This window comes from Anser brachyrhynchus (assembly GCF_964034855.1).
Source record: "Anser brachyrhynchus genome assembly, chromosome: 12".
In the NCBI taxonomy this organism is placed as follows: domain Eukaryota; kingdom Metazoa; phylum Chordata; class Aves; order Anseriformes; family Anatidae; genus Anser; species Anser brachyrhynchus.
In genome coordinates, this window is record NC_137707.1 from 1,976,682 (window position 1) to 1,999,820 (window position 23,139).

Sequence of the window (23,139 nt, forward strand, 5' to 3'; positions counted from 1 at the left end):
GTGGGTGCGCGCACACTGGCACACGCACACGGAGGTGGCCGTGCGTGCACACGCACGCGTAGACCTTGAAGGGCTCACGCGTGGCGGTGTCCCAACGTGCACGTGGCGGTGCATGAGTGTGCACGCAGGGGGGGCACACGCGTGTGCACGTGGCGGTGGGTGCCTGCAGCTGGAGCTGTGCGTGCACACGGGTGTGCTCGGGGAGCCGCCGCTGGCACGCTGCTTAGCACAGCCAAGTGCGCTGGGGGGGTGCTGGGGGGGGCACTGGGGGCATGGGGACGGGGCTTACTGGGAGCACTGGGGTGGTGCCTGGGGGCATGGGGAGGGGGCAGCCTGGGGGGAGGAGCTGCAGGCTGGCCCCGCCCCCCCAACTGGTCCCGCCCCCAAACTGGTCCCACGCCCCCAAACTGGTCCCGCCCCCAAACTGGTCTGCGCCCCCAAACTGGTCCCGCCCCCACTATTTCCATCAGCTATATAGGGTGAGTGGGGCTGGGGGGGGCACTGCTGGGGGCCTGGGGTAGAGGTGAGTGGGGATGGGGATGGGGATGGGGATGGGGATGGGGATGGGGATGGGGATGGGGATGGGGATGGGGATGGGGATGGGGATGGGGATGGGGATGGGGATGGGGATGGGGATGGGGATGGGGATGGGGATGGGGATGGGGATGGGGATGGGGATGGGGATGGGGATGGGGATGGGGATGGGGATGGGGATGGGGATGGGGATGGGGATGGGGATGGGGATGGGGATGGGGATGGGGATGGGGATGGGGATGGGGATGGGGATGGGGATGGGGATGGGGATGGGGATGGGGATGGGGATGGGGATGGGGATGGGGATGGGGATGGGGATGGGGATGGGGATGGGGATGGGGATGGCTGTAGACCTGTCCCTGGAGCACCGGGGTTACATTTGCCTGGTGGGTGCCCCTAAATCCGTGCCCCAAGCCCTGGTGGCCCCTGCCCGGGTCGGGGTGAGGCTGTTGCTGCGTGGCTCCGTCTCACCTTTGCCCCAGCGCTGACTCAGCCCCAGGCGCCGCTTTGCGTAAGAGCCGTGCTGGCGGGGACGGGGACGCTCTGCCCGCCGCCTCCAGCCTGGCCCCGGCCAAAGGGCAGGCGCGGCCCCCCCCCGGGAAGGCTGCTGGGACGGGGCCGGTGGGACGGGGGCTGCTTGGGGCACGAGGAGCCGGAGACCGCTGCTGCCGCCGCCCGGGGCTGAAGCCCCTTCCTCCCCGCCAGGTCGGGCTCGGTGCCGCGATGGATTACGCCAAGTCCCTGAGCTTGCGCCTGGCCGCCCCCGTCTCCAAGTAAGTGATGAAGTCCCACGGGTAGGGGACACCGGTGTCGTCCCCGATGTAGCATCTCCCGAGGGGGTGTGCTGGTCCCCAGGGGGAATTTGGGGTGCTGGGAGGAGTGGGGGGGTTTCGGGGACCCACCCCACGATGTCTCCGTTCCCCCAACCCCAAGGTGCGTCTCCGCCAGCGCCTCCATGACCCAGCAGCTGCTGCTGAGCCCGGCCCCGCGGCCCCGACCCTTTCGGGTGTGCAACTGGGACCGCAGCCTGCGCAAGGGCATCATGGCCCAGAGCCTCGCCGAGCTGCTGCGCCAGGTGAGCCGTCCGTCCGTCTGTCCGTCCGTCTGTCCAGGGGGCTGTCCCCTCACCGAAGGCCCCCCCCCCCCCTCACCAGGCTCAGAGCGCCCTGCTGGCCCCCGGCCCCGTCTCCCTGGTCCTGGACGAGGACGGCACGGCGGTGGAGACGGAGGCTTTCTTCCGCACGCTGGAGGAGGGCGCGGTGCTGATGGCGCTGAGCAAGGGGCAGGCGTGGTCTGCCCCCAAGGTGAGCCCCCGGGGCGGGGGGATGGCGACGGGGGCCTGAATTTTCCCACCTGCACCCCACGCGGGGATCCGGTGCGATGCCGCGCCGGGAGGTGCCCGGGGATGCTGGGGGTGGGTGGGACGGGACACCCGCTGGGAACCTGGGGGGTCCTGCTGTGCCCTAGACCCCCGGCTACCAGCTGAGCCTGTCCCGCAAGCCCCCCCGGAGGATTGACGTGGCCTGCATCACTTTCGACCTCTACAAAACCAGCCCGCGGGACCTGGGCTGCCTCAACGTCAAAGCCACGCTCTACGGCACCTACAGCATGTCCTACGACCTGCGCTGCCGCGGGGCCAAGCGCCTCGTCAAGTGAGTGCCGGGGGGACGCATCCCGCTTGGGGGGGCAGCGAGGGGACCCCAAAGGGACCCCAAGCCACCAGCGGGTGCTCACCCACCTCCCCCCGGCCCAGGGAAGCCCTGCGCTGGGTGCTCTTCACCATGCAGGCCGCGGGCCACGTGCTGCTGGGCACCTCCTGCTACATGGAGCAGCTCCTGGACGCCACCGAGGAGCACAAGGAGGACGAGGAGAGGAGCCCGGCGCTGCCCCGCGCCCTGCCCCGCAGCCTCCCCCCGCCGCCCCCCAAGAAGACCCCGCAGTGAGGGCCGTGGGGCTGGGGGGGGGTCCCTGTGCCGCGCGGGCTGGCTGCGGCCACGTCTCCGCGGTAGCCGTTACTCTGTAAATATATTTATTTCAGTAAAAGCTGTGCTTCTCCCAGCGCTGCTCCGCGTCCTTTCCCCTCCCTGGATGGAGGAATGGGGGGGGGGCTGTTGGCCGTTCCCCCCGCTTGGCACGGGGCTGGGCCAGGCGGTGGTGCAAGAGGGCACGGGGCGGGGGGGGGGGGGGGGATGGTGGTGCAAGAAGCCCCCCGGGGAGCTGCTGCTGTAGGATTGCCCCAGGCTGGGCTCCCACGAGGGATCCTTGCATCACCCCTTTTTTTTGGGGGGGGGGGAGGTGGTATCTTGCCTCCCCCCGCAGGGCTTGGGGGGCAGCTGAAGCCTTGGGAAGCCCTGTGAGGGCTCCTGGCCCCACGGGGACCCCAGGTGCCCGGTGGCTCCGGGGCCACCCCGTTCAACCACAAAACAGGGTATGGGGTTACATCAACCTGGGGGGCAGGATCAGGCCCCCTCCCTGCAGGGGTGTAAGCTAACCCGTGCTGGGGAGGGGACAGAAGCTGTGCATGGCGGGGTGGGGGTACATGCATCCCCCCCCAGGGCCTCCCAAACCTCACTGTGGATGGAGGAGAACCCCATTAACCCCTCCAGGCTCCTCTTGTGGTTGTCCCATGTAATTAGGATTTAATTGGGGAGGGTGGCTCAGGTGTCCCCAGCCCCTTGGCCAGGGGTGGCCCCGAGCCGGCTGCCCGCTGCCCCCCCAGCCCCAGGGGAGCGGGGACGCGGCCACCTCCTGCTCGTGCCACCACGGACACCGACCCCGAGCACCCCAGACCCCAAAAACGCTCACCTGGGGACCCCAGCCCGGCTCTGGGGCTCCGGCACAGGAACCCATGGCAGAGCCCTCCTTCCACGGCAGCTTCTCCCCTTCGTTAACCAGCTAATTAACGAGCTGCCAGCCTCCATCCCCGCACCTGCTGCCCCACGGGGGGCGGGGGGCTGCCCCCCAGGCCCCCAACCCCTACTCCCCCCCGCAGGGAGGCGGCAGCGTGGCGGTGTTAGAGGGATTTATTTCTGTACACACGTATACACACAGCTCGCAGGGCGGCTTCGCTCTCGCCTTCAGTGCTCTCCTGGCCCAGGGGCCGGTTGTGCCCCCCCCCCCCCACCCCCCCCCCCCCGGTCCCTGTAGTGTCTGCCCAGGGCAGAGCCCCCCCCTGCCTCAGTTTCCCTGCAGCACGGGGCGGAGGAGGGCGATGGGGCTGAGGTAGGGGGCTTTGTAGGGCCGGGGGGGTCCGCCCCCCCCACCCCGACGTCTTCAGGTCCTCGCGCCTTGGATGTGCAGGAACCCCTCTGGCCGCTTGTCCCCGCTTCAGAGGGATTCGGGGCGAGGTCTGGGGGCACCCAAGGGTTCGTGGGCCCCCCAACCTTAATCCTCCACCCCCCCTCCAAGGGTCCGCCCGCCCCCATCGCCCCAAACGGACCCCTGCAACGGGCACGGCGCCAGGCACCGCGGTGCTGGGCGCACCTCCACAACCATCCCTCGGTCCACGGGGTCCCCCGGCACGGTGGGCGCCCCCCACCCCGGCCGCTCCTTTTCCCAAAAAACCCCCCCGAAACGAGGCTGGGGGGGGTCAGGGGGGGTGGGCACCCGACTTTACTTGACGTGCTCGGCCGCGTGGGACGAGCAGTAGTACTTCTTGTGCGCGATGAAGGTGGAGAGGCTGCTGAACTTGATGTTGCAGAGGCGACAGTACCTGTGGTTGCCGTTGGGCACGGGGCTGGCCACCGCCTTGGCCGGGGGGGTCTGCACCCCCCTGTCCGTGTAGGCGGGGGGCGTGGGGGGCTCGCGGGGCCCCTCCCGCAGCGCCTCGGGGGCGGCGGGCGAAGCGGGGGGCCGGGGCGAGGCGGGGGGCCGGGGGCTGCCGTTGGCGGGGGGGTCCCGAGCCTCCTTGCCGTTGAAGCTGTCCCGGCGGAGGCGGGGGGGGGGGAGCGGGCGGGCGGGGGGGCGAAGCGGCGGGGGGCTCGGGCGTCCTGCCGCCGCCCCCCCCTCCGGGCGTTGGGGTATCGGGGAGCCCGTGCCCGGCCGCCGCCACCGGTTTGGCCACGAAGAGCCCGTGGGCGTTTCGGAAGTGCTCGATGAGGTCTCCCTTGACGGCCCCGTTGAGCGGGCAGTAGGGGCAGACGGAGAGGGGCACCTTGGCACCCTTGGGGTACCGCTGCAGCGAGTCCCCCCCCGATGCCCCGGGGTAGGCGGGCGGCAGAGCCAGCGCCTTGGGGGGACCCCCGGGGCTCCCCGTCGGCGCCGTCTTCTCCCCTTCGCCGGCGCCGTCGGGGCTGCGGCCACCCTTGAGCACGGCGGGCACGGCCCCCTTGATCTTCTGCAGGTGCTCCAGGGCGCCGGGCTGCAGCGGGGTGGCGGGGCACGAGTACTTCTTGTGGGCCAGGTAGCTGTCGAGGCTGTTGAAGCTGATGCGGCAGGCGGTGCACTCGTGGTAGTCGGCCAGCGGCAGCAGCGGGGCCGGCGCGGGCTCGCCTCGCCGCCGCGGCTTCTTGCTCAGGTCGATGGGGCCGTCGGCGTCGGGGCTGGAGCTGGGTGACGGGGCGGCCCCCGGTGCCTTGGGCTCGGGCGCTGCAGGAGGCACCGGCTCGGCCCCGTGGATCTCGTAGAGCTTGCGGCGTTTGCGGGTGCGGGGGGGCTGGGGCAGGAAGGGGACCTTGGTGAGGCCGGGGCGGCGCAGCGGCGGGTCGTGGCGCGAGGCGCAGTAGAAGCGCTTGTGCACCACGTAGGTCTCGTGGCGGCTGAAGCGGATGTTGCACGCCTCGCACAGCGTCTTGCTGGGGTCCTCGTCCCCCTCGTCCCCCGCCGAGCTGCCGGGGCTCTGGCTGTCCTCGCTGCACCGCCCCGACGCCGCCTCCGCCTCGGGGGACCCGGCTTTGCCCTCCTCCGGCGGGGCTGCCGGCGGCGGCGTGGCGGTGCGGCCGCTGTCCCCGTCCCCTGCGGGCGGCCCCTGCCCCTCGCCCGGCGGAGGGGCCAGCAGTGTCCCCGGGGCTGCGGGACCCTTGGGTGCCCCGGGGGGGGGTTTGAGCTTGCGCACGCCGGGGGGGCTGTCCTCGGCCAGGTGCCGGCTGGAGCAGTAGAGGCGCTTGTGCACGTAGTAGTTGTTGATGTTGTTGAAGGTGATCTCGCACTCGAAGCACGTGGCGCCTTTGGGCACCGGCGTGCCGGTGAAGAGGGCGGGCGGCACCGCGCCGTGGCCCTGCTTCAGCCGGCTGTGCACCAGCTCCGACATCTTCGCCAGGATCTCCGACGCCTGTGGCACCACCGCGGCGGCCTCGTGGCCGAAGAGGTACTGGGGCAGGAAGACGGTGCCGCCCGCCGTGCCCGTCCCCGGCTCGCTGGGCACGGGGCTGGAGCCTGGCGTGGGGCTGGCCAGCTCCGACTTCACCTTCCCTGCCGGCAGGCTGCGGGGGGACGAGGCTCGGGAGCCGGCTTCTGGCTCCGAGCCGGGGCTGCCGGCCCCCTCCCCGCTTTTCGGCGCCTCCGCCTCGCTCAGCGGGCTGTCGGCGGGCTCCTCCTTGATGCGGACGGGCTCGCCGGAGGAGGAAGAGGAGGAAGAGGAGGAGGAGGAGGACGGCCCTTCGCCAGCAGGGGCTCTGACCTCGCCGTTCTGCACCTCGGAGGCCGGGGGCCCCGTTGCGGCGTCGGGGGGCGATGCGGGCTGCGGGGGGGCGTCGGGGCCGGGCAGGACGGCGGGCAGGGGGCCGTGCAGCACCACGTGCTGCGGCAGGGCCGGCAGCCCCTCGGGCAGGAAGGCCGGCAGGCTGCACTTCAGCACAGGCGGGTTGTTCGGCTGGCTCAGCCCTGCCGGGGGGAGAAAGGTGTTAGAGGAGCTTGGGGGGGCGGGGGGGGGGGCCGAGCATCCCCACCCCATGGCCGGAGCCACGCGGGGACGCAGCCCTCAGTGGGGAGACGCCAAGCTTCGGCGGGGGTGCTGACACACATCCCCCGTCCCGTACTCACCGGGGGCGAGGGGTTTGGCGTTGGGCAGCGCCGGTGCTGGCGAGTACACCTCTCCCTTGGAGCCCGGCTGGCAAATCATGTGGTTGGTGACCAGGTGGCTGTAGAGGATGTCCCGCGTGGTGGAGATGAAGCCGCAGCTGTGGCAGACGCCTGCAAGGGATTGCAGGGGCATGGAGGGGACTGGGGGGGGGGGCCCTGTCCCCATCAGTGCCATCCCCTGGTGCCGCCGTCCCCAGGACCCACAGGGGACGGATGGCCCCGGGAGGACGCCAGGCGGCCCTAACTCACCGTTGAGGGTGTCAGTGTGCACCTTCAGGTGCCGCTCGCAGTTGGCTTTGGTGGTGAACGCGGACAGGCAGATCAGGCAGACGAACGGCCGCTCCCCTGCAAGACAGACGGGCGGACACCTCAGCGCCGAGGGACGGGGACGGCGGGGACACCACAGCCAGCATGCAGCGTGCCCGCTCCGTATTTATGCTTTGCAAGCGAGCACCAGCTGCAGGGCGCTGCCCCAAACCGGTGCCCTAACTGGGGCGGGGGGACCCTCATCTAACTGGTGACCGTGCAACCTCCCTGCCCCCCCCCCCCCCCCTCCATCCTGGGACCCTCGGTGTCCCCGTGCCGTACCGCTGTGGCTCCGCATGTGGATTTCCAGGGAGCTGGCGCTGGGGCAGCTCTTCTTGCACTGCGGGAAGGGGCAGACGCGCTCGTTGGGGTACGTCTCCTTGGGCTTCTCGTCCACGGCGGGCGAGCCCGAGCTCTGCCGGCTGGCGCAGTAGTACATCAGGTGGGCTTGCAGGTTGCGCTCGCTCCGGTACCAGATCCCGCAGTCCTTGCACGGGAAGACGTCCTCTGCGGAGGGAAGGGACGGGCGGGAGGGGATGGGGCGAGCGCGGGGATGCTGCGCCCCGCCGGGTGGCCGGGGACCCCTCGGCCAGCATCGCCCCGAGCCCCCGCCGTGCCCCCCAGCCCCGGGGACTCACTGTTGACCACGGCGGTGGCCAGGATGGCGGCCATGCCGGCCTGCTGGGGCAGCAGCTGGATGTCGGAGTGCAGCGCGGCCGGGTAGGGCGAGTCGCCGGGCTCCGCTTTCAGCGCCTGGCTGGGGATGGCCGGCGGCTCGGCCACCACGAAGGCGCACACGGGCTCGTCCTCCCGCACGGCACGCGTGGTCCTGCACCACACGGCTTCATCTGGGGGAGCAAGGGCGAGCAGTTAGCGTCACCCACCCCGGACCCTGGGTCCCCATCAGCAGCTCGGCGCGTTCCCCCGGCCGCGGCTGAGCCCCGGCTTGCCTGGAGGTGGCGGTGTCAGCCCGCGCCTGAGCCGCGCTGCCTGGCACAGCCCTGATGCCGCCAAGGGTGCTTGCGCTCAGTCCTGCACCGACACGTGCAGTGCTGCCTGCACCGAGTGAGCATTGCACGGAATCTTGCACCAGTGCTTGCGCTGAGCCTTGCAGCCGCGCTCGCACAACTGCTCGCACGGAGTAGCGCACCGGTACTTGCACTGACTGCACCAACGCTGGCAGTAACGCGTGCAGTGAGTCCTGCACCAACGCTTGCAGTACTGCTTGCACCGAGTGAGTATTGCACGGAACCTTGCACCAATGCTTGCGCTAAGCCTTGCAGCAACGCTTGCAGAACTGCTCGCACTGGGTAGCGCACCGATACTTGCGCTGACTTGCACCAGTGCTTGCAGTAATGCGTGCATTCAGCCTTGCACCAACGCTTGCAGTACTGCCCACACTGAATCTTGCCCCACTGCTTGCAGTACTGCTTGCACTGAGCATCGCACTGAATCTTGCCCCAACGCTTGCAGTACTGCTTGCACTGGGTCTTGCAGCAATGCTTGCGTTAATCCTTGCACTAAGTCTTGCACCAGTGCCTGCAGTATTACTCGCACTGCGGTGCACCACTGCTTGCAGTATTACTTGCACTGACTTGCAGCACTGCTGGCAGCGATGCTCGCACCGAGCATTGCACCAACACCTGCACATCTTTGCACCACCGCCGGCAGTAAGGCTTGCGGCGAGGCTTGCAAGGTGCATGCACCACGGCGGGCAGTACTGCCTGCGCTGCGCATCGCGCCGCATCTTGCACCACCAACCCCTTGCAGCACCCGTGGCTGTGCCCCCCCCCCGGCAGGTACCAACCTTTCCTGTAGATGACGGCGTTGGCGTCGGGCTCTCCGGGCACGAGGGGCAGGCGGGACAGCCAGCAGCTCTCGTCCCCCAGCACCAGCGTCACGGGCGGGCTCTGCTGCGGGCAGGGAGAGACGTGGGTGAGCGTGGGGACAGCGTGGGGACAGCGGGGCTGGGGGGCACGGCAGCGTGCCCCGCTCTGCCCGTGCCAGCGTTGCGCCCGGCTCTGCCTTCCTGCATCTCTAATGAATATTAATGCGCGAGGAAGGGGGGGGGGGAGCAAGGGGGGGGGTTGGAAATTAATCTGCCTGATCCTCCGATGGCTGCCGCGGTAACGATATGAAATCTAATTATTCGTCCCAATATTTCTAAACCCTCAAACTCAGACTGACAGTCTCAGCCGGTTTGGGCCTTATCGCTGCGAGGAGCCGAGTGCTCGCAGCGTGATAAAGCGCACGCGCGTGCGCGCACACACACGCACACGGGCTCGCACGCACGCGTGCACGCCGCGCCGGTGCACACGCGGCGCCTGCCTGCAGCTGCTGATGCTGCAGAAAGCGGCTCTGGAGAGCGGGGGGGGCACAGCATAGGCTCCCCCCCGCAAGGCTTCAGCTGTTGCTTTGCAGATTTCCTGCGCGCACGGAGGAGCCGCGGTGCCCCCGCGCAGGTGCTGCTCCCCACGGAGCCCCGCAGCACCCCAGGGTGCTCCCAGCACCCCGGTGCACCCTCCCCGTCTCCCCTTCGTGGCTGCGGAGTGAGCTGCCCATCCCGGCCACGGCCCCCCAGCCCGCGCTGAGAAACCTCCCTTGTTTTCCCTCGAACAAAGAGGTCAGTGTCTCCGCGCTGAACCGGCCCCGATAACCATCGGAAACCCTATCTGCGCCGCATCCGCCCCGGCTGGTGTTATCGGGGCAGCCCCGCGCTGCCCACCATCACCCCCCCGCCCTCCATAGGGCCAGGTGGGCTGGGGGGACGCGGGACAGGCACCGAGCGCTGCCCCCTTACAGCCGGCACTGCCAGAGGGGTTGTGCACCCTCCTGAATGAGGGCATTTTGGGGAGCCCCGTGGGACCCGCAGCCATCCTGCTCCTCCATCACCTCCACCCCGATCCCTACCACGATGGGCGCAGGCCACGTCCCTGGCCAAAGACGCACAGAAGCCACCCGATGTCCCCAAGTCCCCACTAAATCTCCAGCCGCGAGCTGGCATTTGGGGACACCCCCTTTGCCTCCCCCAAACCCTCCTGCCGCCAGCAACAAAGGCGAAGGGACCCAAGGGCGACAGCCCCTATCGGGGATGGGGCTGCGATCCCTTCCTCGCTTCCCCCGAGCAGAGATAGGGAGGGAGGCGAGCGGTGGAGGAAAGCAGGGCTGGGAATCATCAGCCCGGCTCGATAAGGGAGCTGCTGAAATGGGAGCAAAAATATTTAGACAATAAATGAAGTATCAGAGAAAAGCCGCGCATATCTTTAAGAAATCAATCATCCTGTACCGGGTGTCTGGACACACGGCGCCAACCGGGAGATAGGGAGCCAAACTGGGCAGATAAGGGTTAATCAAGGATTTAATTCGGCAAAGATAAACGGGCCTGAGCTAAAAAAAAAAAAAAAAATATATATAGAGAAAAAAAAGGAGTGAGGGAGCGAGGAGGAGGAGGAGGTGGGGATGGAGCCAAGATGAGAGCCCCGGCTGCAAGGACCCTGCGCTGGAGCTGCCCTCGCACGGCTCCGGGGAGGGGGCAGAGGGGAAGGATGCGGCCGTGAGGGGCCCCAGGGCCTACGGCACACCCGTGCACACCCACGCACACCCACACCGATGTTCACCCTCGGAGCAGGCACGAGGCGCCAGCAGCGTGGCTCCAGCACAACACCAAACCGCGAGGCTCAGGCACTAAACCGGCTGAAATCCCAAAGGGTGCCACCCCGCTCCTTGCCACCTCTCTCCGCTTGTCCCCGTGGCCACCGGGCTCCCCTCGGAGCCCCAAATCACCCCGAGCCCCATCTCCCCCGCAAGCACGTGCGTGCCGGTGAGCAGCCTGCTCGTGGCACAAGTGACACCGGGGGGGGACGGGATGGGACCGCCAGCGCCCCGCTGGGTGCTGCCGTCCCCAACCCTCGGGGATGCTCCGAGCTCAGATGGGCAGCGCCAGGAGCTGTGCCTGGAGGGGAAGGGACCCCCGGCAGCCTGGGGGTGTCGACGTGGGCACGCGTCAGGCCGGTGTTTTAACAGCCGTGTGTTGCAGCCATGGTGCAAAGTGGACGTGTGAGGGCGAGGGGAGCGCCCCGGGTACCCAAAAGCAGCCGGGTGATTCCCACGGGGTCACGGAGCTCAGCGCAGGTGCAGGGAAAATCCCCCCCCCAACGATTCCTCTCCCCAAACCGCTCACTGCTGTGGGTTTCCCCCTTCCCCGTCAGCGCCCCCCTTACCGTCTCGCCGTGCCCTGGCGATGCCGGCTCGCTGTGGATGCTGCCCTGGAAAGGGCCCCAGGAGAAGCCCTCGGGGAGGCTCCGGCGGGCTCGCACCCGCTGCTCCCCATCCCGCACCGCCAGCTCCAGCTCATCTGCGGAGAGAAACACGACATCAGCCGGGCCCTGGCACCGAAGGCCGCCCCGTCCCCATCCCCATCCCGATCCCAATCCCTTTCCCAAAGGGTGCCTGGGAAGCATTAAGAACAGGAAGGTTTCTTTCAGGCTGGTTTTGGGGGAAGCAGGAACCGAAGCAGGGCTGGAGCGCCCAACCGGCCGAAACCACAGCCCCAAAGCCGGGAGAGCCCCGAGGGCACCTCTCGGTCCCTGCACGCCCGCGCCGGGGGTCCGGGCTCGGTGCCGCGGCGGAGCGGAAGGAGCGCTTCCCATTCCCGCACCCAAAGTCGCAGCAGCTTCAGGGCTTAATGGCTTTGATTATCTGATAAGGCTCTGGTTTAATGGGTTAGATAACACGTTAATACACTATGAAGGCTGCCCTAAAATGTTTTAACTGTGCCTTTGTCTTTCGGGGCGCAGATAAGATGGCAGGTAACCAATACTCGGATGGACGCGCGCCGGCTGCCCCTCGCCACGCAGCGCTGCGGGAAGGGGCCGGATGCTGCACCCCGGGACAAAGGATGCTCCCCGAGGACAGGGAGCCACCCATGGGTGCCACCAGCAGTACGGGGCTCCCAGGGCCGCTCTGGGGTCCCCCAAAAGCCAGCCACGTGTCCACGGGGACATTGGTGCCCAGCTCCTGCGCTCGCTGCGTGCTCCGAGGGCACCGCTGCAACGCGCGGGTCCCGTGGGCGGGGAGGAGGCTGCGCTCGTTTGGAGGCAAATTGCTTTCAGGGCTAGGAACGCGGGGAGGATAAAACGATCCCGTGGCTGCAGAGATTGGAATCTGATGCGTTTATTAGCCGGGCTGACATCTGGATCCTCTCTGCGCCGGGGTTATTTCAGGTGAGCCACCGGGAGGGCTGGGTGCTGAGCGCGGGGCGGAGGTGCCTGCGAGCGCCCAGCCCCACGGTGTCACCTCGAGTCCCCTCCATCCGGGGGGGTGGGCGAGGAAGCCTTGTGCTGCCCTGGCTCCGAGCACATCCCAGGGGCGCAGCTGACGCCCCTTGGGGAAAAAAAACACCATCTGGCAGGGTTGGATGGGAGAAAAGGTCCGCAAAGTTGCTGAAGGTCCCAAAGGTCTGAGGCACGCCAACGGGTACGTCCCTCTCCACGACCCCACGGGGGCTGCTCCTCCCCGGCACCCTGCTGCCCACCAATTCGCACTTCCAGCACCCAGTTATTGCCAGCAGCCGGCTCTTGCTGGCTCCCAAAGCCGCTGGTGTGGGCTTGGGGGGGGTCCCTTGAGCCACCTCCATCACCAGCCCGGCCCCGGGACAGCACCCCCGGGCTGCATCGGCCCCCCTCCGGCGCTCCCCATGGGCTCTGCCCGGGTTTAGCTCACCTCTGGCTTTTGCCTGGGTGCCCCTGGGGAACGGGTCCCTGTCCCAGCCCAACTGCCACATCCTTACCCCCATTGCCCCCCCCCCCCTTTTGCCCCCCTCCCCCCGTCTCAGTGCTAATCAGCGGCGTTTGGGTCAGGAGACCACGTCTCCGCGATAAGCGCGTTCGCCTGACACTTCCCATGTCAGAGCACTTCATCTTCTGTGTATCAATCCCCAGCAGAGAAAACACACAGGCGCTGATAAAGAGAAAACCGTTCCAGACGGGGGGACAAAAATAGAGCCGGCCCTGCCACCGGGCACGCCGCAGCAGGGCGCATCCGCCCGCGGCCCCCAAAAATTCAGCGTGGGGCTGGGCCAAAGCGGGGCTCCTGGCGGCGCTGAGCCCGGTGCTGGTGGCTGAGGCTCTCTGGATGGATTTGTGCCCGCACCCTGTGCAGGATTTGGGATGCTGCTGGAACCGGCTGTGCCCCCGTTTGCGGGGTAACCCACTGCTGTAGGGACACGGGGTGACAGGGGGCACCCAGCTGGATGCCTGTCCCCACGCTCCTCACCGAGGCGGCCAACAACACCCGGAGAGAGAAGGAAAAAAAGAAAAAAACGTTCTTCCCAAAACAAACACACAGCATCGTTGCGCTTTGCATCGCCTGGCACAGGGGAAATAACGGGAAAAAAATGGAACGCAGGTGGCCTTGGGGATGCCACCCAAGCCGAGCACACACGCAGCGTCCCCGAACGGGGACAGCCACCCACAGGTGGCCCCGTCCACGCAGGAAGCCAGCCCCGACAGCCCCAAATTCAGCCAAATCGCCCCGTCCTCAAAGCGCCGCGGCAGGGACCGGGGACGTGCCGGGACCCCGGCGGTGCCACGCCACGGGGCCGCGGGAGGTGACCGGTGCGCAGAGCCCGGCGGCCCCAGGGAGCAAAGTGCGGGTGCCCTGCGCTGCCCTCGCCACCGGCGCTCGGTGTCACCACCCCGCGGGGTAACACAACCGACCCCGTTATCTAATCTCGCCATCGGTTCCCGGCGAGGCGGTACCCCGCGGGCGGCCCCGCCGTTATCGCAGGAATTCTCATCTCCGAGATGATTAACCACCTCGGGCAGGGATGGGGCGGCTGGCTTCGGGTCAGGAAAAGCAGCAAAAAGGAAGGAAGGAAAAAAAAAAAAACACCGGGGGGTGGGGGGGTTTGGTCCCAATGGGGGCACCTGCTGGGCACAGCACGGGGCCCCCACGGCAAGAGGACAGCGGTGCCGCTCGGGGAGAATCCATCCCCTGAGGCTGGCAGAAAAGTGGGGCTGGTCCCCTCGCCCCGGTGTTTGCCCAGGGGCCAGCAGCTCCCGCTCACCCGGGCCCTTCGCCTCGCCTTATCTCCTCATCGAGAGATTTCGGAGAAATAGCCTGAGCTCTGCTGGGGAGCAAAGATTAATCCCGTCACCGCGCCGCTGCCGTCTATCGGCCGGTAAATGAAAGAGAAAGCTCCCGGGGCACCCAGGCCAGGCTGGGGCCGGGGTCCCAGGGGGGTCAGGACGCGAGGCGACGCACGGCGGTGTCCCCGCGGCCATGGCACGGTCTGCAAGGGCCCGCTTGCAAGGGGAAAACCACGGGCATCCTTGTGGCAAGGGACATCCATGGCGTGAGGGCAGCAGGGGGGTGAGGAGGCGGCGCCGTGACCCACGCTGGCTCCTGGGTGCTGAGGAGGTGCAAACGCACACCCCCACACACGCGTGTGCACACACACGCATCCGATTTTCCACCAGGAGCGAGCAGGAGAGAAGGGCTGGTCCCACCCCAAAAGGCTCCCACGTCCCGGGGCCTCCATCCCCTCGCCCCGAACGTACCCGCGACGCTTTAACCAAACCCTAAAGAATCGGATCTGCCCCGGGACGGGATCTCCGATGCGAGGACTCCGCAGTGTTTGCAGCTGCCTGGATACTATCTGGATAAATACAGCTATCAGGGAGTCATGAGACCGCTTCCCAGCACCGGCAGCACCACGCAGCCGTCCTATTAATACTGCGCCCCGGCCCCCGGGGGGCTGCCAGGCCTGGGGGCCCCAATGCCAGCCCCCACCCCAAATGAGACACCCCTAGTTCCAGAAAAACAGAGCGGGGGGACAAAGGGGTCCCACGCCTGCCCGTTTGCTGTCCTCAGGGCTCGGGGACCCCCAGAGAGGAGTGTGAGTCCGTCCGTCCGTCCGTCCACCCATCTCTTGGTACCCGGCCTCCCGGGAGCATCCCAGCTGGGAAAATGGAGGCGGGGGGAAAAGAGGAGCCCCCCGAGCCCCCAGCCCCGGTGCCGCACGCACCCCCCCCCCCCGGCTGCTGTTTTTCGAAGGCTGGAAGGCGTCGGAAGGAATAAATCCTGACAACTCAACTAGCGCAATGATGTGATGGCACCGCGCCGATAAGATGGAGGGAGCCGATTGGGAAGAGTCTTAAGCCGCCAACACGCCGCATCTCCACTCTTCACCTCCGCTCACAAAGGGAAATCTCTCCAAAGGGGCTAAGGAGATTATCCCGGCTTTGCCGTCCCGGGTGCTCGAGTAATCAGGGCAGCCTTGGGAACAACAAAAGGAGCGAGCGGGGCTTAAATTAGAGCGGGCGAGGACGGGCGGCTCGGGACGCTCTCGCCCCTCTCCCGCTGATCCCGGGGGCACCGCGGGACAGCCCCGAGCCGCGGGGGGATGCTGAGCGGCCCCCCAGCTTCGGGGTCTGGGCCTCACGCACCTCCCCTTCCCCCTGCCGCTGGGGTGGTGGTGGTGGTGGTGGGGATTTTTCTGCCCTTATCGCCCCGCACCATCGCTCGCCGCGTATTGATTTTTCGCCGCGGAACACCGGCGAGCCCTTATCGCGCCGAACCCTGACCCCGCTTAATGGAGGAGCTGTTACCTGCCCCGAGCAGCGCAGCGGGTGCTTTATGGGGTGGGGGGGGGGGGGTGAAGGAAGGGTGCTGAGCCCCGCTCGCCAGCTGGCCCGCAGCTGGCAGGCGCCGCGGCGGTGCCACGCGGTTCCCCGGTACCCCCCGCGGCCGGGGCGCCCTGCCCCAGCAGGATGCGGCCCGATAAGGCTCCCCGAGACATTTGCTTTCGGGGTGTTGCTGCGTCCCGCAAACGCGTGGGGACGCGGGGACAAGGGGTCCCCATCCCTCGGGAGGGGGTGGCACGAGGGAGAGCTGGAGGAGAGGGACGGGGACACAAAGGCACAGCGGGCCCCCCCCCCCTTTTTTTTTTCCCCCCGCAGACAATAGCGGCTGCCCTGGCGTGAGATGCTATCGCGGCTCATTTCAGAGCTGAATGGGTGCCCTCCCAGCCAGGATATGATCGGCCCCGCAGCCCCCCGGCTCTTTGTTGCACCGAGCTGGGCTCTGGGGGGGGTAGAAATAATCGTAGGGACACAGAAAGCGCTCACAGAGGGCCGGGAGGAAGGAAACTTTCGGGGTCCCCCACAGCGAGGGGCGGTCGGAGCCTTGTGCCAGGGTTTGGCACCTCTGGGGGCCCTTTGTCCCTGCTCCGTCCCCCAACTTGGGGCTAGCTGGGACCCCCCCAGTGCTGCCCAGACAGGGCAGAGGGGAACAGGGGGGTGCCGTGGGGAGCTGGGGGGAGGAAGGAAGCCAACGTGAGATGGAAATGGGGAGCAGAAGGACTTGGGCCAGTGTACGGGGCAGATCTACGTCTGTCCACCCAGAGGTGTCCCCAAACCGTCCTCAGCATCCCTCCCCACACCGTCCTCAGCATCCCTCCGCCCTGCAGTGTCCCCAACCTTGGCAGGGTGCTGCGCCCTGCAGGTCCCCCTCCGTGTCCCCAAACCAGCACAAGTGTCCCCAGCATCGCTGGGACCATCCCCAGCCCTGCCACCAAGCGTCCCGCTGCCTTCGGTGCCAGCACGGGGCTTGGCTTTGCCTCCAGCAGGCACAGGCTGGGCAGGGCGGGGGGTCCCCAGGACCCCCAACTTGTGCCCTGCGCCCCCTCTCTCCCCGGCAATCTACCACAAACACGCCTATCTGCCGCTCGGCCCGGCTCGGGATGATAAAGAGAAATAGCTGGAATAATTTTTCCCACCCACACATACCAGCGCGGAGGGGAAGGGGGAGCGCGGCGGGGCGCGGGGCTGTCCGTCAGGACGAGCCGTCCCTCCTCGCCGTGCCCTGCTCGCCCCGATAATAAACCTTGAGGTTTGCACACAAGCTCCAGGCTGCGAGAGATTATTCAGACAGGAGTCAGGGTGCAGATAAACACAACTGAACAAGAGAGGGAGGCGAACGGGAAAGGGGAGGGCGGGGGGAGGAAAGGGGGAAAGAAAAAAAAAAAAAAAGTTTGCAGTTTTAATTAGATGCGGCGCAAAATAATAATAATAATAATAAAATTTCCCCCACCCCGTGCTGGGGCTGGTACTGCACGGGGTGGGCGCGCGAGGCGGGATTTGGGGTGCGCGGGGGAGGCAGACCTGAGCGTTGCTCTGTAATGAACCCGAAATCATTGTCACAGCTCGGAGACAGCGAAATGAACCCCGAAGAGCCGGGGCAGCGGCGGGACGCTGGGGCTCAGCGAAACATCGATGGGGTCCCGCGTGCCCCGACACCGGGACGGGGGCAAAGCGCCCCCCCCCCCCCCCGCCGGGGCTCCCCGAGCGCTGGCACCGCGGAGGGGGCAGCGGGCACCGTACCTGGGCGCCGTGGCAGCGCCGGGGGGATGTGGGCAGGCGATAAGGCCCCTTTGGTGTGGTGCCTGATCGCTATCGGCGGCGGCGTGCCAGGGAGGAGGCGGGGGCGGCTGCCCCGGGGTCGTGGTTTTCGGGGAAGGGGGGGGGGGGGGGGGGGGGGGACGGGGGGACACGACACCGGTGCCGTGAGGTCGAGGCTGCGCCACTGTGGGGTCCCCTCCTCTCCTGCAGCAAAAAGCTTCGCTCTACCCGGCGTCCCAGTGGGGATTCTCCAGTGTCTAATATTGAGGTTGAGCTGCCTGGCCCTCGCTCGTGGCTCTGCTCTCCCCTGCTCTCCTGCCCCCCCCCCCCCCAACGCCGATACCAAGTTCGCGGCGTTTCTCAGAGCATCTCGCCGTACCCCTCCGGGATGTGCGGCTGGGCACGGCCAGGCTGGCTCGGGGCAGGAGGGGACAGTCCCACGGCCCCAGCTCTCCCTGCTGGAGAGGAGCCGAGGCCGCAGGTGCTCCCAAAGTCCTCATCACGGGCCCAGCTCCAAGGCTAACGACGACGAGTGGGCGAGATGGAAAGCCGGGGCAGGGGAGAGCGCCGATAACGGGACGGTTTTGGGGGACGCGAGTGGGCGCCAAGTCCCCCCCTCTGACCCCGCTCGCCGCCGGCGGGCACGGGCACCGGCGTTCCCCTCCCAGCACCTCTTCAGAAAGCGTCTAAAAGCGAGATGAAGCCACCAAAACCGTGGCCGGGGAGCAGCCCCCCTCTGGCACGGCCACCGAAACAGCCCCGCACATCTGTAAACGCTCCCAAGTTGAGGATTATAGATTATGGTATCAGCTATTTGCATATCAGAGCTGCGAGCAGCCAGCCCACCCTGGCGAACAAGGTCATTTCAAAGATAAAAAAAAAAAAAAAAAATCCTCCTCCTGCCCCACGGGGCCAAGGAGACCCAGAGAGAGTCCCCCCACGGGTGCTGCAGCGCGGAGGGACAGCAGCGAGGGGACGGGGGTGACATCTCCACGCTGCTGTGCCACCCTGGGGACTCATGAGCCCCTGGGAAAAATATCCCAAGCTGGGAGCACCCGCAGGGCAGCGTGCCCACCGAGCACCCATTACGCGTGCCCGGAGGGCAGGGGGTTTGCAGACCCTAAGCACAAAGCCCCCCGGCCCCCCGAGACCCCGCGGGGCGCGAACAAAGGCGCCCGGGAGCAGCCTTGCGCCCGCCACCCCCCTTCCCCCGGCCGCATCTTCGCGGCTGCCATTGCTGACATACGGCGGATCCTGCCAGATAAAAAGAAAATTCAGGCTGCTCAGAGTTTCCCTTTTTGCCAGCTCCATCCCTGATAAGTGCAGAGCCTGCAGAGCGCCTGATAGACGGGCTATCGCGGCGGTTGGTGCGAAAGGAACACCCTATCGCTGCAGCATCGCCGGACCGCCATCAACTCCCAGCCACACAGAAATTAATACCACTCCAATTACCAGAATAGAGATGGGCTGGGAGAAGGCGATAATAAAATCTCTTTTACATAAAGAATGCAAATAACCCGCGCTGGTTGAGGGGGGAAGGGGAGGCAGGGCCGGAGCGGAGGCTTCGCACCGCGCGCCGCTCGTTTTGGGGAGCCCGCGGCGAGGGGTCCGGCCGGGCAGCATCCTCCCGAGCGCCCCGGTACGACCCCGCACGGTCCCACTTATAGGAAACCCTGCGGTGGGCCAAGGGGATGAAGCTGGAGCTCGCTTTGGCCACACAGATGGGATGGGAAGGTTTGCTTTTAGGAGGGGAAGAAGGTCCCCAGCGAGGCATCGCGACCACGGGGATGGCAGCGCAGGAGCGGGGAGCCCTGCGGTCACGGGGACAAAGGGCCGGGGAGCAGATAAAGAGGAGCTGGAGCCTCGCAGCTCCTTCCTGCCGGCCGTGCAGGAAGGGACGGGGATATCAGCGGGGCCGGCGCGCGCTTCCCCTCGGCTGGCACGGGATGGGGAGCGGGGCCGGGCGCCCCATCGCTCTCCCCCGTGCCGTGGGGATTTCGGCAGCTGCCGGCACACGTGTGCTGGCCGCCGGCCCTTCCCAGGGCTCTCCATCGCCCAGCCCGCCTGGGTGCCCACGGGGACGCAGCGTGTCCCCTGCGCCAGCCGTCCCCATCACCAGGCTGGGATCAGCGGCGAAGGGCGATCGCTATCCAGCACCGAGGTCACCCCTTCCCGTCATGTGCGGCGGGGAGGAAACGCACCGCTGCCAAAACGGCCCCCGGGGCTGCCGAGGGGACACGGGGGCTGCTCAGCACCCGCAGCGTGCTTGGGGCACCGAAATGTGGCACATGCACCCATCGGGCTCGCCGTGCTGCTGCCAGCCCCGGCGGGCACGTGCCCGCAGACCCGATCTGTGGAGGAGCCCCGACCCTAAACCCATCGGCGCGGAGGTTTGGAGATAGCGGCGCGATAGGGCGCAGGGCACCCACACGGCTAGCCGGCCCCCGCGGCTCCGCGCAGCCCGGCGCAGAGATGCCAGCAGAGAGATAGTTGGCTCTATTCGCTGCTTGGGGTTTTGATAAGCATCGCGAAACCACTCGAGCTTCGCTCTTGTGGTTGCCAGGATGTTTGCGAAGTGGCCTCGCCAGCGCGTGGCGGTGCAGGACAGAGCCCTCCCTGCACCAGGGTGCGCGATGCCCGCGCTGCCTCCAGCCCGGCCGCTCCTGGCATGGTTTTTACAGACCCGAGGGATGTGGGAGAAGGTGACCATCACCTCCTGCATCTCCTGTCCCAGCAGAAGTCTCGGTGCTCGCAGCGTGCCCAAGTCTCAGCCCCACCACCCTCCCTGGAGGAGAACACCCCGATGCCTCCAGCCGCAGCCCGCTCCCAGGACGCAGCACGGTGACCGGCCGGGGACTCACCTGGCCCATTCCAAGAGTTCGGCTCCTGTGGATTTTCTCCAGGATCCGGTTTCTCGGGCTCCTTCGGACTCTCTGGGACATCTTTCGACTCTGCCTCTGCAGCAGGAGAGGGGAGGCACAAGGTCACGCGCGGGGAACTTCAGAGGCAGTCGCCCGCGGAGGGCAGGAGCGCCGCAGCCGCGATGCACCGGGGCGAGGACGCACACAGGGCTCGCGCCCCAAAATCGCCAAGCCATGGCCACAGCCAGGTCCACACGGGGTCCCCCGGACAACCCAAAGCCCCCGGCGCCCCCCATCCCACACCAAAGGGGCCACCAAAACACCCTGCCGGCCCCGGGGGACACCCGGCTCTGCCGCCACCCCCTCGGCACCGAGGGCCCCGCGTCACCCGGTTCGGTCCCGCTCCCGTCACGGCTCTATTTGTGGCGTACTCATAGCAACTTGATAACAATTATTTTCTCCATTAACTGCTGTTGGAGATGCAGCAGATAAGGCCTATCTGCATATGACAGTGTGGAAGATTAGCGCCCAAAGTACATGTTTGCCTTCGCGTCCCGGGCGGATAACCAGCGCGGAGCCCAATCGATAGGCGCCAGAGCGAACACCCAGGGGTGACGTCACCGGCATTGGAGATTATTAATACAGGTGATAAGCGCGATGATTAACATCAAATAAATCAATCACCGGGTATAAAAGTCCTATTATTTTTGGCTATAAATCAAAGTGCCTGGCATATTGATTTTTATCCATCTCGCTGAAAGCTTTAGTGGCCGTTATTGCTGCTCGGCGTTATCTCTGCTATCACCTCTTTATCAAGCCAGGCTAGTGCCAGGTGCAGCTCCGCGCCCGGGCTCCCAGCTCCCTCGCCCCCAGCCCCGCTCCCCCATCAGATAACGCCGCTCGCTCCCCGCGCTGCCGAGCAAAGTTTGCCTCCGGCCACCCCTGCCCTCCTGCCCCGACCTCGGTCCCGTTGGGGCCCCGTTGGCGGGGCCGACCCCGCGCTTTTGGGGTTCGGGCGCTTCCCGGGAGCCTCGGCTCCTTCCCGGCCGGCTCCATTAGCCTTGCCCCGCCGCCGTTATCTCGCAGGGCGCTGCAAACATTAACTGATTAGGATTTGCCCCCACCTCCACAGGAAGGAACTTAAAGGATATCTGGGGACCGCGGCAGCCCGGCCCTGAAACGCGGCCGCCCCGGGGTGGGGCGCGGAGCGGCGGCAGGCAGGCGGCGGCGGCGCAGGCAGGAAGCAGGCAGCAACGGCACAGCGGGGGCTCCGGCCCCACCGATGTCACGTCGGACGCCAGCCTCGAGGGTCCCTCCGTGTCCCCCCCGTCCCTCCCACGCAGCCATCGGGGGGAGGTGAAAGGCGCTGGAATGGATTTGGGGTGATGGTGCTCGCCGGCAGCCAGCAAACCAGCCTACATTTGGTTTCCAGCAGCCTGGTGTGCGACCCCCCCCAGCACTTTCCTGCCCCCGGGAGAGCTGAAACTGCTCCTGCCTGTCCCCAGCTCCAGCTGCTGGGGTCCCCTCCATGCCAGGGAAGGGCCACAGGAGCCGACCAAAGAGCATCCTTGCTCCTGGCCATCATCCCAGGGCCACGCCAGGCAGCGGGATGGAACACCCAAGGCCCACCTTGGTCTTACTTAACCCCTCCCGCTAATGATGGGGCGGGGAATGCTTCATTAGCTAATTAACACCAAGCACCAGCAGCTGAGCCCACGCTACGGGGAGCAAATGGAAGGCCCTGACGTGCTTCTCACCTTCGCTGCTGGGGGGACTGGAGGCGTCGCGCTCGGCAGAGCCCTCCCGATCCGAGGCGGCCCCTTCCCTCTCCGAGGGGCTCTTCTGCCCCGCCGGGGCGTCCTCGCCTTCCTCCATTGCTCCCAGGGAACCTGCGAAACACAGAGAGGGGGGGTCAGTGGGGGACAGAGCCCCGGAGCCCTCCCCAGCTTGCTTAGAGGGATGCTCGGGGGCGCAGAAGATGCAGGGTGGGATAGGGGTGCTGTCCCGGTGGCACGGAGAGGGACACCCTACGGCTCCGCATGGCACAGGATGGGTAACCCCCCACACTGGCCAGCATGTCACTGGTGTCCCCTGTCCCCCCACAAATGGGGGTTACAGAGCCACTGCCCTGCTCCAGGGTGTCCCCTGGGGGATGCCTGGTTCCCCCCCCAGGACATGGGGCTGGGGGAACGAGCCCCGGAAGCGAGCGGGGTCCCCATTGCGCATCCCCCACGGCTCCCCGCACCGGGAAACGGGGAGCAGGGGGTGGGTGGGTGCGGGATGCGCCGTGGGTACCCCGCAGCCCTCGGCACGCTGCCATTGCCATGGCAACTCAGCATCCCACAGGGCCGAAAGGAGGAAGGGAGGGAGGGAGGGAGGGAGGAGGGCGGCCGGCAGGCGGCTCGTGCCGGCACGCTCCCCGGCACGCGGCGGGCACCGGGCGGCCAAGCCCCCGGCATCGCCCCGGCACCCGGGGCAGGGGGAAGCGCGGCGGGCGGCTGCGCGCAGACCTCAGCCGCTCTCCGTGACTCCAGGCAGGGATATTTACACCGGGAGAACAAAGGGCCCATAATCTATACAAAGCAGACAACAATGAGCGTGAATAAAGAGGCTGCCGGAGAAGGGAAGGCAATTTATTCTAATTCTGCTAATTTCAGTTCCAGCACAATTAAAAAGACTCTGATAATATTCAGAAACAATTGCCGGCTAACAAATCGTTTCTCTCGCTGTAAATGAAACATTGTTAGGCTAATTTTTTCTTTCACGCCTTCGCGGCTCTCGGGCTCCTGATAAAGTTAACCCGACTCGTGCCTGCACTGCCAGCACGGCCGGGGTGGGACGGGACGGGGACGGGGCCGCGCGTGCCACTCGCCCCAGGGTGCCCAACGGGGCGCCCCGTGGCACCCACCACCCACCCCGAGAGGTGTTGTAGAGGGAACCGAGCCTATAAAACCTCGTTGTTGGGTAACGCACTGGCACAGGGTGCCCACGGGGATGGGGACACAGGGGGACAGGTGGCA

At 67.1% G+C, this 23,139-nt stretch overlaps 2 protein-coding genes across 2 annotated transcripts in view; one reads left to right on the plus strand and one right to left on the minus strand.

Annotated features, from left to right (window-relative positions):
* Nucleotides 1–491: 491 nt before the first annotated feature.
* On the plus strand, nucleotides 492–2,592 carry CIDEC (cell death inducing DFFA like effector c). Its single transcript, XM_080551995.1, has 6 exons — nucleotides 492–523; nucleotides 1,240–1,307; nucleotides 1,468–1,609; nucleotides 1,689–1,838; nucleotides 2,002–2,186; nucleotides 2,288–2,592. The coding sequence occupies exons 2-6, from the start codon at nucleotides 1,258–1,260 to the stop codon at nucleotides 2,475–2,477; spliced, it is 717 nt and encodes a 238-aa protein (XP_080408121.1). The 5' UTR covers nucleotides 492–523; nucleotides 1,240–1,257; the 3' UTR covers nucleotides 2,478–2,592.
* A 1,180-nt stretch (nucleotides 2,593–3,772) lies between these two features.
* The window catches only part of ZFPM1 (zinc finger protein, FOG family member 1), a 32,279-nt gene continuing 12,912 nt past the window's right edge, over nucleotides 3,773–23,139 (minus strand). The window contains 10 exon segments of the mRNA XM_080551994.1: nucleotides 3,773–4,462; nucleotides 4,464–6,354; nucleotides 6,514–6,663; nucleotides 6,802–6,897; nucleotides 7,141–7,365; nucleotides 7,497–7,706; nucleotides 8,666–8,771; nucleotides 11,079–11,212; nucleotides 20,120–20,215; nucleotides 21,877–22,008. Coding sequence (XP_080408120.1) covers nucleotides 4,147–4,462; nucleotides 4,464–6,354; nucleotides 6,514–6,663; nucleotides 6,802–6,897; nucleotides 7,141–7,365; nucleotides 7,497–7,706; nucleotides 8,666–8,771; nucleotides 11,079–11,212; nucleotides 20,120–20,215; nucleotides 21,877–22,008 — 3,356 coding nt within the window. The 3' untranslated portion in view covers nucleotides 3,773–4,146.